Here is a 14,039-nt window from a genome sequence, read left to right as displayed (position 1 = left end):
CTTCTGACACTGACACGGGCTTGCTCACGGTGTGGCTCAGGGAGCGCGCAGTGGGCAGTGACCATGGAGCCAGCTGGGGCCCACAGAGGAGGTCCAAAGTATTTATAAACCGACACAAAAAGGATGAAACTGAGGGATCTGTAATTTCATTTACAAAAAAGGAGATAAAACTGAAGTGTGTTTTGGGTTCTTCTAAAAAAGCATCTATCTGTTTCTGTTGAATGATGAAGAAATGGTGTGATAAAAAGAAAAGATACAGCTGAATATTATAGTACTGAGGATGTATCCACACTCTGGGCTCTCAGTTTCTAATTACATTTCCTCTTCTGTGTCTCTGGAGGGAAGAGAGAGACAAGAGGGCCTAGTCGCCCATACACTGGGATTGTAAGGCCCTGAGAAGGTCTGCATTGTTTCCTTCGCATTTGTACGTAACTTCCCTTGAGACTTGTCCACATCAAGCCTAATCATATTTAGACCTCCGGGGTTGCTTGGGGGCAGTGGTGGAGAGTCCAAGAATGGCCTCTGGGTTTCTTTCTCAGAAGCACATGCAGCCAGTTTCATGCACACATGACGTGATGGGAGGCCTGCCCTTGTTTGTCTTGGTCTGCATGTGCTTGGCTCCCTCTCTTGAGTAGGGAATCCCTGAGCAGGGTTCCAGCCTGCAAAATCCTCTTTTGGCTCAGCTTTCTTCAGGATGCAGGGAGAGTTGAGATGTTAATTCCCCCTGGAGTTGTGAGTCCCATGTTACCTACCAACAAAAGGGGAGCCCAGGCTGGTGAGAGACCGGGTGACGCGCTGTGGAGGCTCCGGAGGCCGGCAGGGGGCTGGGAGAGGGCTGTAGGGCAGTGCGTAGTGGGAATGAGCACAGGTTCGAAGTCACACCTCGCTGAACCTCCTGGCTTCCGCTCTCAGCAGCCCTGGGAGCCTGGGGACAAAGGAGGGTGTCACTTAATTCCCAGGAATCCAAATTTAACATTGCAGATTATGAAAAGAACACTTCATAATGTGTTTTCTAAGTACTAAATAAGATAACCCACATAAGTTTCCAGGTCTGGTGCACAGTAAGCTTTCAATGCACGTCACTTGTATTTTTACTGACATGTGTGAGTGGATCCTCTTCCCTCCCCTTATGCTTCTTGAGTGGCCCCACAGGGCAGATGCTGTCCTCCAGCCCATTTCCAGTCTCCTTGGCTGAAGAACATGTCACAGGGTCTTTGAGAGGGCCGTCTTGCTGACTCAAAAGCTAAGAGGACTTGTCGGCTTCCAGGGCAGTGGGGGTGGGTCTTTACAAGAGAAGTGAAGTGTCAGCCACAGTTTCACTGCTTCAGGTCTTCAATACCCGTCATAGGAATGACTCAATGAATCAGCTGACTCAGGATAGGGCTTTGAAGATCAAAATAGTCCCTCCTAGGCGCTGCCTTCCAACTCACGCTCTCCAACAAGAAGGTGAAACACCCAGTGACATCTTTCTAACCCTTGATCTACTTCCTGGAGTTTTTAAGCCACCGGTTTTGCACAGACACGCTGTCCTGTCACAACCAGAGCTGAAGAATCAAGTCCCGTTGGCCCGGCTCCAGTTTGGGTAATTATGTAGGACCCACCTAAAGTTCCCCTAGGATTTTCAATTAGATATGGGGTGCTTCTTTCTAAGTGGCTGTAATCTGTCACCCGCTACCCAGTTAAACAGATACTGCATTCCACCCCAGAGGCAATCGGCTGCCCTTTAATGATGAGAAAAAATTGCCCCTTTATCCCTCCAGAGCCTGGGAATCCCCGAGGCGGAGGGAATCTGTGCCTGGGAGTGTCCGGAGGGTCTCAGATGCCTTCCCCGAGTGACCTGCCGAGCCTTCTGAGGCATTCATTGTTCTTGGACCACTTAGAAACAGTTCACATTGGAAGCCGCAGACACACTTAATCCAGTTGTGGCCAACTCAGGGCCTTTGATAGGTGTTTTCTTTCCACGGGGCAGGACCAGGTTGGCTTTTGTAACTGAGCAATGAGAGTCATAAAAGCCCCAGTGACAGTGTGCTGAGGGCCACCCTGGGTTCCTCCAGCCTGACCTTTGTGATTTGCCCTGTCCCACCTTGCAGAGGGACCAGCCCTGGATGGTGATAAAACTATCGAGTGGGGTTCAGATGTCAGGGCTCCCCTACTTGCTTCATCCCTTCTGCTTTTCTCTGTAGTTCAGCAAATGTCCCAGGGAGAGGGACGGAGGCCTGAAAAAAAGTCAGACATAATCCCCCCCTTAAAGAGGTAGGGGAGTAAAGAGCATAGGAAAATCTAGCCTGTTCTGTGCAGAGAAAAGAATGGCTGGAAGGTATTGAGGAGCCAGCTACCCTGAGCTAAGAGCTTCCATAGGTAGTATTACCTAGGGTCATGCTTCCAACTCCCCTGCAGGTCAGTAGTGTACAGATGAAGGGCAGACTTGCCAAGATGATGGCGCAGAGAGTGGAATCCAGGTCCATCTGACTCTAAAGCCCATGCTCCTCCTTGGAGCCATGGAAAGGAGGCAGGGGGCAGGGGGAGGGCAGTGTCCAGAGTAGTTTCCTGAAGGAGGGAACTGAGAAATGAGTCCAGGTGTGCAGGCAAAGCAGGTGCTCCTGGCAGAAGGAACAGCGCGGGCGGAGGCACGGAGCTGCTGTGTTGGGTGTTTGGGAATGGCAAAATGGAAGTGCAGGGCACAGGAGATTAAGCTGGCTTGAGAGGCCATGATTGGGAGCTTTTCCTTTAGTTTCTCCTCAGGGTCTGTGAGGATGGATGGTCAGAAACAAGTGAAAACCCAGAAATCATGGGTGGACGAGGGTTGAGGGCAGTCCGGGAGGCTCAGCCTCTGTCTCCTTGTGTCCCAATTCCTGCCACTTGGAGCTCCATCTAGTCTCTGTTCTGGGCTTTTCTCCCTGCTGTTTTCTCTGCTGGAATGCTCCCTTCCCCACCTTTCCTCACCGAGGGATTCCTACCTACCTTTCAGGGCAGTGTTACCTCCTCCAGGGTAGATGTCTAGATTGACTCCTTGGAAATTAGTCTCTTTCTTTCTCCACACTCGATGCAGTGTGTTTACCTTTATCCTAACATTTCATGTTTTTTGAAAAATAATATAAGTAGAGTAATAGTTAATCTTCACAATAGTCCTGGGTGGCAGGTATCATTACCCATTGCTGCACGAATGAAGAAATGGAGGCTTCAGGAGGTGGAGAGGCTTCTCCAAGGATGCAGCTGGTGAATGGGGAAGAGGACATTCAAGCCCAAGTCTGTCCCAGTGCAAAGCCTGCACTGCCTTAACGTGTCACCAGTGATGTTTGTCACTAGCAGTGGAATACCAAGCCCTTAGGAGCATGCAGGGTCTGTGTCTTAGATCAAAACAGCTCCCCAGAGTGCCTGGCACAAAGTCCCACATGTGGCTGACCCTCCCTCAAGGTCCAGCTTGCTGGGTTGAGCGCCAGGCCTTTCCTGAGCATGCTGATGGGGTGGAGGGCAAGGGACCTTGCTGACCCATTCTCAGCAGGAATGCTGGTGAGACACTGACCCAGCCAGCCAGGAAAGCAGGCACAATGTTGTCTTCTCAGGGAACTGGACTTCAGGGTGACCCAGACCAGTGGGTGACATCATACATCACTTGGCTCATTCCAGCTCTAACTTTCAGGAATCCAGCCTGTGGTCTTCATGGCGCCAGTCACACACTAATCAAATTTCTGGGGGTGCTTTGAAGGGGTGCCAGAACAAGGAGAAACCAGCTTTTATTTATAAGGGGAGAGGTGGTTGATCACACACTATAACCAGTTCTTCCATGCCAACTGGAAGGGAAGAAAGGAGGCAATGCTTTTTCCCTTTTTCTTTGTTCTAAATATAAGCATCTACGCCAGCTATTCTGTCATAGGCTGTGAGCCTCAAGCAGATGGACCATGACTTTCAGCAACCTCTCCTGACAGTGGAGAGTCTACCTGCCTTGGGGTGACTCTGGTGTGAGGAGGCCCCCCTAATCTCCCTTTCCTGAGGCTTGGTTGCTCCTCCCTGACCCAGCAGCAGGTGGTGACGCTACAGGGATCATAATGATATCGCCGAATGACTACTTTTATTGAGCACTTACTCACTTACTGGGTAAGCACTTACTGGGGCTATGCCCAGTGCCTTACTTTCATTAACTGCCGTATGAAGAGAAGGAAGGTGTTACTGCTCCTTGCTGCAGGTACAGAGAGGTCAGGGCACCTGAGTGAGTGCCAGTAAGAGGTGTAACCGGGATTCAAATCTGTGTACTCTAAAACTCAGAAATTTTCTTCTAAACATTGCTGGTGAGATTGCAAGTTGTTCCAGCCACCACGGAAAGCAGTATGGAGGTCTCTCAAAAAACAAGAAACAGAAATATCATGTGACTCAGCAATTCCACTGCTGGAAGTCTACCTAAAGAAGATGAAACCATTTATTGGAAAAGCCAACTGCACCTGTTTATTGCCACATTATTTACAATAGCCAAGATATGGAAGCAACCTAATGCCCATCAATAGATGCATGGTTAAAGAAAGTGTGGTACATGTATCACACGATGGAATATTATTCAGCCATAAAAAAGAAAGAAATCTTGCCCTGTGGGACAACATGGATGGACCTAGAAGGCATTATGCTAAGTGAAATGAATCAGAGAAAGATGAACACCATGTTGTTTCACTTATATGTGGAAACCAAAAAACAAAACAAAACAAACAAACAAAACAAAAATAGACTCATAGACGCAAAGAACAGACTGGTGATTGTCATAGGGGAGTGCAGTCTAGGGGGAAGGCAGGGTGAAATAGGTGAAGGGGGAAAAGATTAGTGAGAATGCTTGATATCTTAACCTAGGTGATGTTTACATGAGTGTGTATACATGCCGAGATTCATTGAGCTATATACTAAGATTTGTGCATTTTATTGTATGTACCTCAATATAAATTAAATTTAATTAAAAATTGAAAAATTGAAAAAAAAGAACGCCTCTTCTTCAGAAGGTGTTGCCCAAAAGGTGGCAGAGTTCCGGTGGCCAGGGAATCCAGTCCCTCTGTTTGAATGGGCTGGCTCCAAGCGGGGTTGAGTCCCCTGCGGTTGTTCAGTGCTCGGAGAACTTTCTCTGCCTTTTTGGTGAGAGACCTTCTAAGAGCCTTTTGGTATGAGGTGGAGGTAGGCAGCTCTTCTGGTGTATGGCTGGAGAGCAGCATGATTCCCAAAACAATTCTGGAACTCCCTGGGCAACCCAGTGATCCTCTTTGAATCAAGGCCAGCTGGAAGGGACCTCAGAGGTCATCACGTCCAACCCCTTCATTTTACATGTGGGGGAGACTGAGGCCCAGAATGACTTAATGATAGAGGTAGGGCTCCTGTACAGGTTCCATTTATCTTTCACTTACTCTCTCAGTACCAGACATAAAAGACTCCCTTTCCTAAAGGAGGGAGAGACAGACCTGAAAACAGACAATTACAGTGTAAGTGGTAAGTGGTGTTATTCAGAGATTTCCAATCCAATATTTTTCCATTCCCACATCCTGACTTGCCAGGAAGGTGTTTAGTAGGATTCTGGAACATCAACCCTGGAATGGCCTCTAGAGATCTCATCTACTAGTCTTGGGATGGCAAATCCTGGGGTTCAGGATGCCTCTTTCCATTTTCTAGCCATGGCAGGCATCATAAGTTGATCACCAATGCTCTTCCCATAGAACCCATGTAAGGCATCAGTTCTTTGCAGGGAGCTCCTGCCAGGCACTATCAATCGGTCAGAGTTGGCACAGGAGAAAGATGCTATCCACCACTCCTGATCAGCTCAGTGACATCATCTACACCAATAAAATGTCCTGAGTCTGTGTTGGGCCCTGTCCTGACTACCGTGTGCCTCAGCTCACTGACTCCTAACAAGCCTAAGAGGTAGGTGCTATGGTGATTACTGTTGTGCAGATGAGGGAGCTGGGTCCAGGACCCCAGATCACCAGCAGTGGAGCCAGGACTCTGCCCAGGTCCCCTGGTGCCATGGTCACGCCTCTTGCAGACGACCTGACTCAGGGCAGGTCTTGCCTATATCTAAAAACTACCATTTCCCCAAGTAGACTGCTTTAGTGACATCTTCACATTTTGTCTTTTCTAAAGGAAAAACCCCATCCTGAACTTCTCTGCCCAGCCTTTGCCTCTGCCCCCCAAGCCGCCTCTCCCGGGCCCTGGCCAGTATGAGATCGTGGACTACGCGGGGCCGCCCAAGCATTTCATCTCTAGTGCATCGTTTGTGTCCAACACCAGCCGGTGGACAGTGGCGCCGTCCCAGCCAGGCTCGCCTGGCCCAGGTCAGAGGAGTGTTTTAAATGACTGTAAAAACCAGATCTGGAATTGTTTGTCATTCCTGGGCCATCAAATGTCACTGGTTTACAGGCTATTTGCCAAACAGTTTACAGGGGTTTGAGTAGATCTAGAAGACTTTTCAGATTATACTTTCAGAGTATGAAAAAGGTACTTGTTTTTTTTAAAGGTGAAAGGGCTCAGAGATGATTCAGACCAGGGATTCATAACCTATGGCTGTGAATGTCCAAGAGGCTCAAAACTGGGCTCCAGGGGCTCTGTGACCCTGGCACTGTTTGCAGATTTTGAGCATGAAGACATTATTTTCTGGGGAAAGGGGCCGTATTTTTTTGTCAGATTGTCAAAAAAGTTCACGCTCTTTCTTAAAAATGTTTAAATGCCTGGCAGAGTCACCTTGCAGAGGGAAGGCCTAGAGAGCCTTCCATAGTGTCCACAGATCCACAGTGAGTGAGTGGCATGGCAGAGCCCCAGGCTGTCTCCCCTCTATGCCTTGTCTGTCAGGAAACAAGCCAGGGACCGTTCAGTGGAGCAGCTCTTCTAAGCTACCGCGTTTCACAACCCCTTTTACAGATGAGCTTAAGCAGTGTTACTTCTGGGATCTACCTCAGAGCTCGTAGCATGAGGGACTCACTGTGGTGGGTGGTCTCTGGATGCCCTGACCTATTTGTAGCTCTTGATTGGACCCCTTAACTATTTACCACCCCCTGACTTGGCCAATGCTGGGGGCATTGGGGACTGGCAGGTGAGCTGGTGGGCAGGTGCTGCAGGAGGAGGAAGGCAGAGCAGAAGTGGCTGCCAGATTCGTTAAATCCAGTTTTCAGTGAGCACTGATGATGCTCCCACCCTGGGGAGGCAAAGATGAACTAGGCCTGGTGCTCTCCCCCTGAGGTGCGTCGGTCTGCTGGGGAGACACAGGCCCCACCAAACACACAGGTGAGTAAAAGGTAAGGTAAACGGGACAGGGAGAAAGTCATTCTCACAGCTTCGGCCTTGGAAATGTAGCTATTAGCAAGCCGACAAGACTGCAGGGCTTCAGGTTGTGGTCATCTGCTCCGTCCACGTAGAGCGCGGTTTGTCTTGGCAGACGTACTAATGCTCCATATGAGTGGTGGGCTCCAGGAGGCTTGGGACCAGGGGGTGCTTGCCTGACCCTTTCTGGCTCTGTCTTCTGAGAGCTTTTTCCACGTGTCTTTTCCATGCTGTGTGCAGTGCAAGGCACCTGACACGCAGGTGCAGGCCACCTGCTGCTGTGACCACCTGTGCCAGGGAGGGTGTCCCTGAGGGCCCCCTGGGCATGAGCATATGTGGACATTTGCCTTCTTGGCTTCCAGGGGGTGCGGATCTACCTGGACTGCCCTGTGCTCCCATCAGCAGCTTCCCAGGGGTGCCAGCAGTACCAAGATCGGGCCCCTTAGCTATTCACCATCCCTGACGTGCACAGACCGGCATTCACCAAGCCAGTGTCAGATGGGTTTCCGGTCCCCCTGGGTGTGGTTCCCACGGCCTGTGTAGTCCTGGCGGCTGGTCTCCTGGGGAGCCATGCCTGCCGTTGTTGTGGCTTTCGCTTTTCTGGAAGTTTTCAAACTAAATCAGAACAAAATCCCACCAAGCTGACACCATTGCCTTACTCAATATATTTTTCCAATTCATACAAAATTCTATTGTAAATTTTCTTTCGTAAAAGAAGTTAAAAGGAGCTAAAGAAGGCAGGAAGCCAGAGTTTGAGCCACATAACTGTGGGCCAGTCCCTGCCCCCCCTCTCTGCACGTGTAAGATGCAGAGGCTGGGAGAGGGTCCCCCCGGCCTTGCCAGCGCCAACACAGAACGCCAGAGACTCAGGCGGCTGGCCTCTCCTCCCCTAATGCCGTCTCCTTCCTCACAGCCGCATACAAGCCTGAGTTGCTGGGCAGGCAGTCCTTTCTCTACAACGAGGACAAGAAGTGGATCCCAGTGCTGTAGCAGTGACCTCATACAAGCTCGGGGAGGACGCCGGCCGCCAGCTGCACCCCCCCCCCGGGGTCCCCAGATGCTCACTCAGAGCATGGCCTATTTTGTGTGTGGCGGCTGATGATTTGGGGACAGCTCTGCCGCCCAGACTGCTACGGATGAGCAGCTGCACTCTGCCTTGAGCTGCCTCCTGGAGGTCAGACGCCCACCCCCACTGACTCCAGGGGTCTCCTGAGCAGAAATATGGAGTGGACAGAGCCTCCCCTGGCTATTTGTCCAGGCTGGCTTCTGCTCCCCTCCCCTCAGACTAATGGGGCTCCTCCAACTGACACTCTGGGAGAAGGTAGCCAATGGCTGATGCTCCATCTAGAAGCCTGATGCTGAGCCAGGGCTCTCGGGCCCAGGATGTACCCACAAGGTCGGCAGCACAGGGCTGCGGCCCAGACGTGCTCCCATCCTTCTGGCCTTGACTTCCAGACACCTGCAGTTCCCAGGCTTCCTCTGGGAAGGCCCAGAGGCACTTGTGATGGATACATGAAGGGCTTGCCTGAGTCCTTGCCTCCAGCTAAGACTCCCTATCTCACCTTCAGGAAGAGCATGGCAGCCAGGTGCTATGACCACTTGAGAAGAGGCCCCCACATCCATTTATTGGTCTATATTCAACAGCACACGTGGGCAGAAGCCTGCTGGAGCCAGAGCCTGGGTCTTTTCTGGCCTGTCAAATTGATTCCCCTTGACAAGAGGAAGATTCCCAAAGAACTAAGAGGAAATAGAAGTACCCAACATCCTCTCCCCTCCCAAGGATTGGTGTTATCTTTCCCGTTTGTAAGTGGAAGTCTCTTGCGCAGTCTCCCCTCCAGCTCCCGCATCGACAAGGCCTTTCCCGTCCCCTTGGGTCTCTCCTTTGACTTTCCTGTGTTACATCCTGGGCCTTCGTGTCAGAACTGGCCACTGATTGGCTCTTCCTCTGGGGAGTGGTGGGTGAGGAAGGAGGGAGAAGGATGGAATAACATATCCAATTAAACCAAATTCTTGCATCTCACAAAAACTGGCCTTTGTGAGCCCCAGATGCCCCAAACACTGCATGGCCTGGAGCACTCTGCCAGGAGCAGTGGAAGCCTGGCTCTGAAGGCAGGACACCTAGTGCGTCTGTACTCTCAGGGCTGCAGCTTCTCTTCCAGGTGCAGGTCCAGTTAGAGCTCAGGGGCTCCAGGTAAACACTCCCAGGGGCTAGACGAGCAATGCACGGAGCAGAACAGGGAGGCAGGTCTGGGGGTCTGAGGGCTGAGGCTGCTGGCCACCTAAAGGACATCCAAAATGGCTCAGCTAACTGTTATCAGATCTGCAGATGTTTCAACAGAATCTGGAGAATCTTTAAAATGTGAAATCTCTTGATCTGAGATGTTGACAACCATATTGCAATTAAAAATTTTTTGTTTAGACTGAAAGAATTTTCTGCTGGCCGTCAGTTGCCCACTCAGGTGTTAGAGGTTCTGAAAGGCCCTTACAAAGCTGACACTTGAAGCTGTACCTTTCTTTGACCCCGGCCTCTCAACAGTAGGCCTTGGTTTTAGGTCCCTCTCACCCTGGAAGACCTTAGGAGGCCATTGGCCTGGAAGTAGCTGGCCCTGGGTTCCCCATGGGCAGAGGCTGGGGGTAATGCATTGAAAAGCAAGACAGGCTTCTCCTCCCCTTGGGCAGCTGGGCTGAGCACCAGTAGGTGAAGATGCTCTCTCCAGAAGGAGCCTTCTCCAAGTTGGGTCAGGAAAGAGGGGCTCCTGGGAGAACACAGGGCTGCTCTTGGTCAGCAGAATCCCTGTGCTATAGAAGCCATGACTGGACCTGAGGCCCTCAATTCAGAGGGTCTGACTTGACTGTATCCAGCCTCTTTTAAGATATCATAGGCTGCTCATAGTTCCGTCCAGCCCAGTGGTTCTCAGGCCCTGGCTGTGTGTTAGTATCACCTTGGGAGCTGTTACAGAGGCAGCCTGTGCAGGCCTCAACCTTTGAGGTTCTGACTTAGTTGATCTGAGATAGGGTTTGGACATTGGTATATTTATTAAAGTTCTCAGTGTGATTATGTGTCTAGTTAGGGTTAGGATACACTGATAGTTTAATAAAATGTTTTCCAAATTTTAATGTGCCTGCAAATCACTTAAGACAGAGTCTTTAGGTCTGGGGTAGGCCTGAAAGTCTGCATGTCTTTTTCTGTTTTTTTACTTGAGATATAACTGACACATAACACTGCATTAGTTTTAGGTGTAAGCATTTCTAACAAGCTCCAGGTGAGGCCAATACTGCTGGTCTGTGGACCACACTTAGCGTAGCAGGTCATTCATCCCTTTCTCCCCTCACCCACTCACTGTCTACCAGGTAAAAGCCACCTCCAGCCAGGGGACGCTCTCTCCACCAGGCAACAGCTGCCTTTTTAAAGTGACCCCCCATTTGGGAAGAACTAACAACTCCTTTCACCTTTTCACTCTTTGGAGCAAAGACCCGGAATGGCAGCTGTTGGCCTCAGGAGCTGCCTTTCCTTCCTGAGTCCTCTGCCGGCAGGCTCAATTTCCTCCAGCCTTCAGGGCTCTCTTGGACGTCCAAATGGCCCTTCAAGCCATTGACAGCCTTTGTCTGTTTATGTAGAGGGGAAGAGAATGGGCCCCGGTGGCTTTGCTGGAGATGGCCAGATGTACAGTGGACGTGCAGCTGCCCGCTCCTCTCCCGGTGTCTTGCCAATGGGTTTCAGCCCTGGGCAAGTTCACTATGGATTCAATGTGACCAAAGAAAATGAGAGTAGAATGTTCTTGGGGTGAATGGGTTATACCCAACTTTATTTCCATGGTGGCAGGTCAATCACTAAAATCCTGTCCACTCAGAGCAAGTCTGCATGCAGCAAGCCGGTCTCTGCCTCTGGGCCTCTCGGCCCACACAGCCAGTCTCTGTCCTTGGCACTGCCACCACTCCAGCCTCTGCCCTGCTCTCCTGCAGCCTTGCAGCTGTGCCACCATGTGGCCCAGAGCACTGGGCAGGGCTCTTTATATAGAGTCAGTAAGGACGCATTGCCCACATGTGTGTAGTGAGCTAGCCAACCAGGGCCAGGCGAGAATCCTGGCCACAGGAACCTTCACTTTATCCACACCTGGTCTCTGCAGCAGGCTTTGCCCTGATACTGATGGTTCTTTGTGTGTATGAGTCCAGACAGACACTGGCCAGATGACAAAGGCAGGCCTGATAATTACAGCCTTTTTAGAGCAGTGGCTCTCTACCTTGATTGCATAGTAATCACTTGGAAGGCTTTAAAAAGTACTGACGCCTGGGCCCCACACCCTGAAATTCTGATTTAATTGCTCCAGGGTGGGGTCCGGGAAGTGGGGAGGTGGGGGTGAGGATAAAAGCTGCCCAGGTGATGCCAATGTGCAGTCAAAGTTGAGAAGCACCACCTGCTGCTTCCCAGGGACTCTGGGAGGACTCAGGAAAGAAGGAAATGAACAGATGCTGAGCACCTCTGGCTTGCCTGGCAATGTGCTTACACTCTGCAACACCCTGCCATCTCCCCCTCACACATCACCCTGTTCTGACATCTAAGGTGACGACACAGCAGCACAGACCTGGAGCAGGCAGAGCAACTCAGTGCTCCACGGGGGCCCTGAGCAGTTCCAGGCAAACCACACTGGGGTCTGAGGACAAAGGAAGCATCAGTAATACAGAGACTGGCTTCAACTTTTTGAAAGTGCTCAGCATGGATTTTTTTTTCTTTAATTTTGAAAAAATATTGCATTAAACTATGATTCATCTTGATTACTGGGATCTTTGGCTCCTCTTAATTTTTGCCCTTGAGGCTAGTCCCTCACTTGCCTGACCCTAGTCCCAGCCCTGCCTCCAGGTGAGGCCTTGGAGATTTGGACCAATGACCCTGACTATCAGATAGAGGTCCTTGGAGATGTCCGTGAGCTTCAAACTTTTTAAAAAACTTTTATTCAGACAAGTTTATGGGAAGTCCTATTATGTAAACATGGCTCCTGCCACTGGTCCCAGCCATGAGGGCCTCGGCAAGGTCATCCTGGACCCTTCCCAGGACTTACTCATCTCCAGTCAATGAGCCTAAGGTCATAACATTTAGCCTGTGGGACTGCACGTGACAGAGACCTGGGCATCAGGATTCTGCGCCTTCTGGGTGGGCACCTCTGCTTCCCCAGCACCCAGCTGACCCCCATCCTTCAAGTCCATGTCAAACCACTCACAAGATAGAGAAGAAGGGAAGCCTTGTTTACCTTCACCTCCTCTGCCTGGAAGACTGTCACAAAAGGAACAAGTACAGCATTTAAAGTAACACATAGGTAGAATTTTATTACTAAATACCATGAGTATACAAAATGCATAATTGAACAACAGCTAAAAAAAATAGTCCAAGAAATGTGGAATACACATTTTTTGAAATGATAAAAATGTATCCATGAAAAATATAAAATGTTGCATATATATACAATATATACTTATATATATATTTATATATATATAACATAAATGAAAATTGTAAATAAGAAATGTATAAACAGAGAACAGGCACGGAGGTCATTTTACACATCAGCCACTTGGTTCCAGATGATCAGCTCTATTATTTACATCTTGTGTTGAGAAAGTCCATGAGGAAGAGAGTGTGTTCACTGTCATGTCTTTTAAAAGTCATTTGCACTGAAAATCAAGAATTTTCAATGTATCTGACCAAAGGGTAAGAAATCCTTTGTCTGAAGTTGATGGAAGAATTAACAGGTGCCGGACAAAAGTCTTCAGCTTTGGAAGAGGGTCTGCTTCCACATCTCAACAGGCAGCCTGGAGGAGATGGGCTGCAGGAAGGGTCTTTGAGGAGGAAGCTGCCTGTCGGGCATGTTAACCATGATGACACCGTCTCTGGCTGGGCGGGCACTCGCAGCAGGTTCAGAAAGTGGATTCAAGCATGAGATGGGGGTTCAGGTCAGAACACATCCCAAGCCCCCTCCTGGGTTGGTGACGTGAGGGCCTCTTCCCTGAGGGAGGCATTCAAGGGACAGCACTGAGGCACGAGGAGAGGTTGTGTGTGGCATGCGGCCACTTGCCAGCTGCCCCAAGGGGTCAGAAGGTGTGGATGCCCTGGCCTTACAGCTCCTTAAGGATGATCTGAATCTTGCCGTCAAGCTCCCCCATGTCCAACAGGAAGGCGACGTGGTTGCTGTAATGCTGAATGATGTTGTTGTCCATGTTGACCAAGATTCTGGAAGAGAAGAGGAGGTGTGGCTAGAACGTGGCAGGCCTCTTGTTTTCTGGGCCTCTGAGTACAAAGATGAAGACAACTGTCACTTCCGACTGAGTGCCCCGCATGTCAGGTGCCTCACACTCTCACTCTGACCTCAACAATCTGTAAGGTGGGATCCACTGTCCCTCTTTACAGTGGAGGGTACAGTGCCAAGTGCCGAGCCACAGCTCAAACCCAGGCCTGCTGGTCACTACGCCGGCTACTGCGCCAGTGTGCCTCTCCTACTGCATGAGATGGACACTTCTGAGCAACTAATAGGTAGATCTGGGGAAGACAAAGTGCTCCTTAGTCATGAGGCCAGACTGAGGACTCCGACACAGAGCATGAGTTCAAGGACAGGGACTGTGGTGGGCGGACCAGTGTGGTTTGGGCTCAACAGGAGGCTGCAGTGTGTCACTCAGGTGTGCTTACCTGAGCCAGAGGCAGATACCATACAACCCCTCTCAGTTCTATCCCTGTGAAGCTGAAATCTCAGGAATAGCACAATAGACCTGAG

The 14,039-nt window shown here is 50.3% G+C and overlaps 2 protein-coding genes across 8 annotated transcripts in view; one reads left to right on the top strand and one right to left on the bottom strand.

Moving 5' to 3' along the window:
- Positions 1-12,786, top strand: part of STPG1 (sperm tail PG-rich repeat containing 1) — a 55,658-nt gene extending 42,872 nt beyond the window's left edge. For all 6 annotated transcript variants that reach the window (XM_017666538.3, XM_017666537.3, XM_017666539.3 and 3 more), the window contains 2 exons: positions 6,106-6,296; positions 8,192-12,786. In XM_017666538.3, the coding sequence (XP_017522027.3) occupies positions 6,106-6,296; positions 8,192-8,268 (268 nt within the window). In that variant the 3' untranslated portion in view covers positions 8,269-12,786. The remainder of the gene's footprint in view (positions 1-6,105; positions 6,297-8,191) is intronic.
- GRHL3 (grainyhead like transcription factor 3) overlaps positions 12,630-14,039 on the bottom strand; it is a 32,706-nt gene continuing 31,296 nt past the window's right edge. For both annotated transcript variants that reach the window (XM_073233408.1, XM_017666536.3), the window contains one exon: positions 12,630-13,501. In XM_073233408.1, the coding sequence (XP_073089509.1) occupies positions 13,387-13,501 (115 nt within the window). In that variant the 3' untranslated portion in view covers positions 12,630-13,386. The remainder of the gene's footprint in view (positions 13,502-14,039) is intronic.

Source organism: Manis javanica, chromosome 4, assembly GCF_040802235.1.
Source record: "Manis javanica isolate MJ-LG chromosome 4, MJ_LKY, whole genome shotgun sequence".
NCBI lineage: Eukaryota > Metazoa > Chordata > Mammalia > Pholidota > Manidae > Manis > Manis javanica.
The sequence above is the reverse complement of the archived record's forward strand: the minus strand, read 5'-3'. Positions and strand labels throughout refer to the sequence as shown.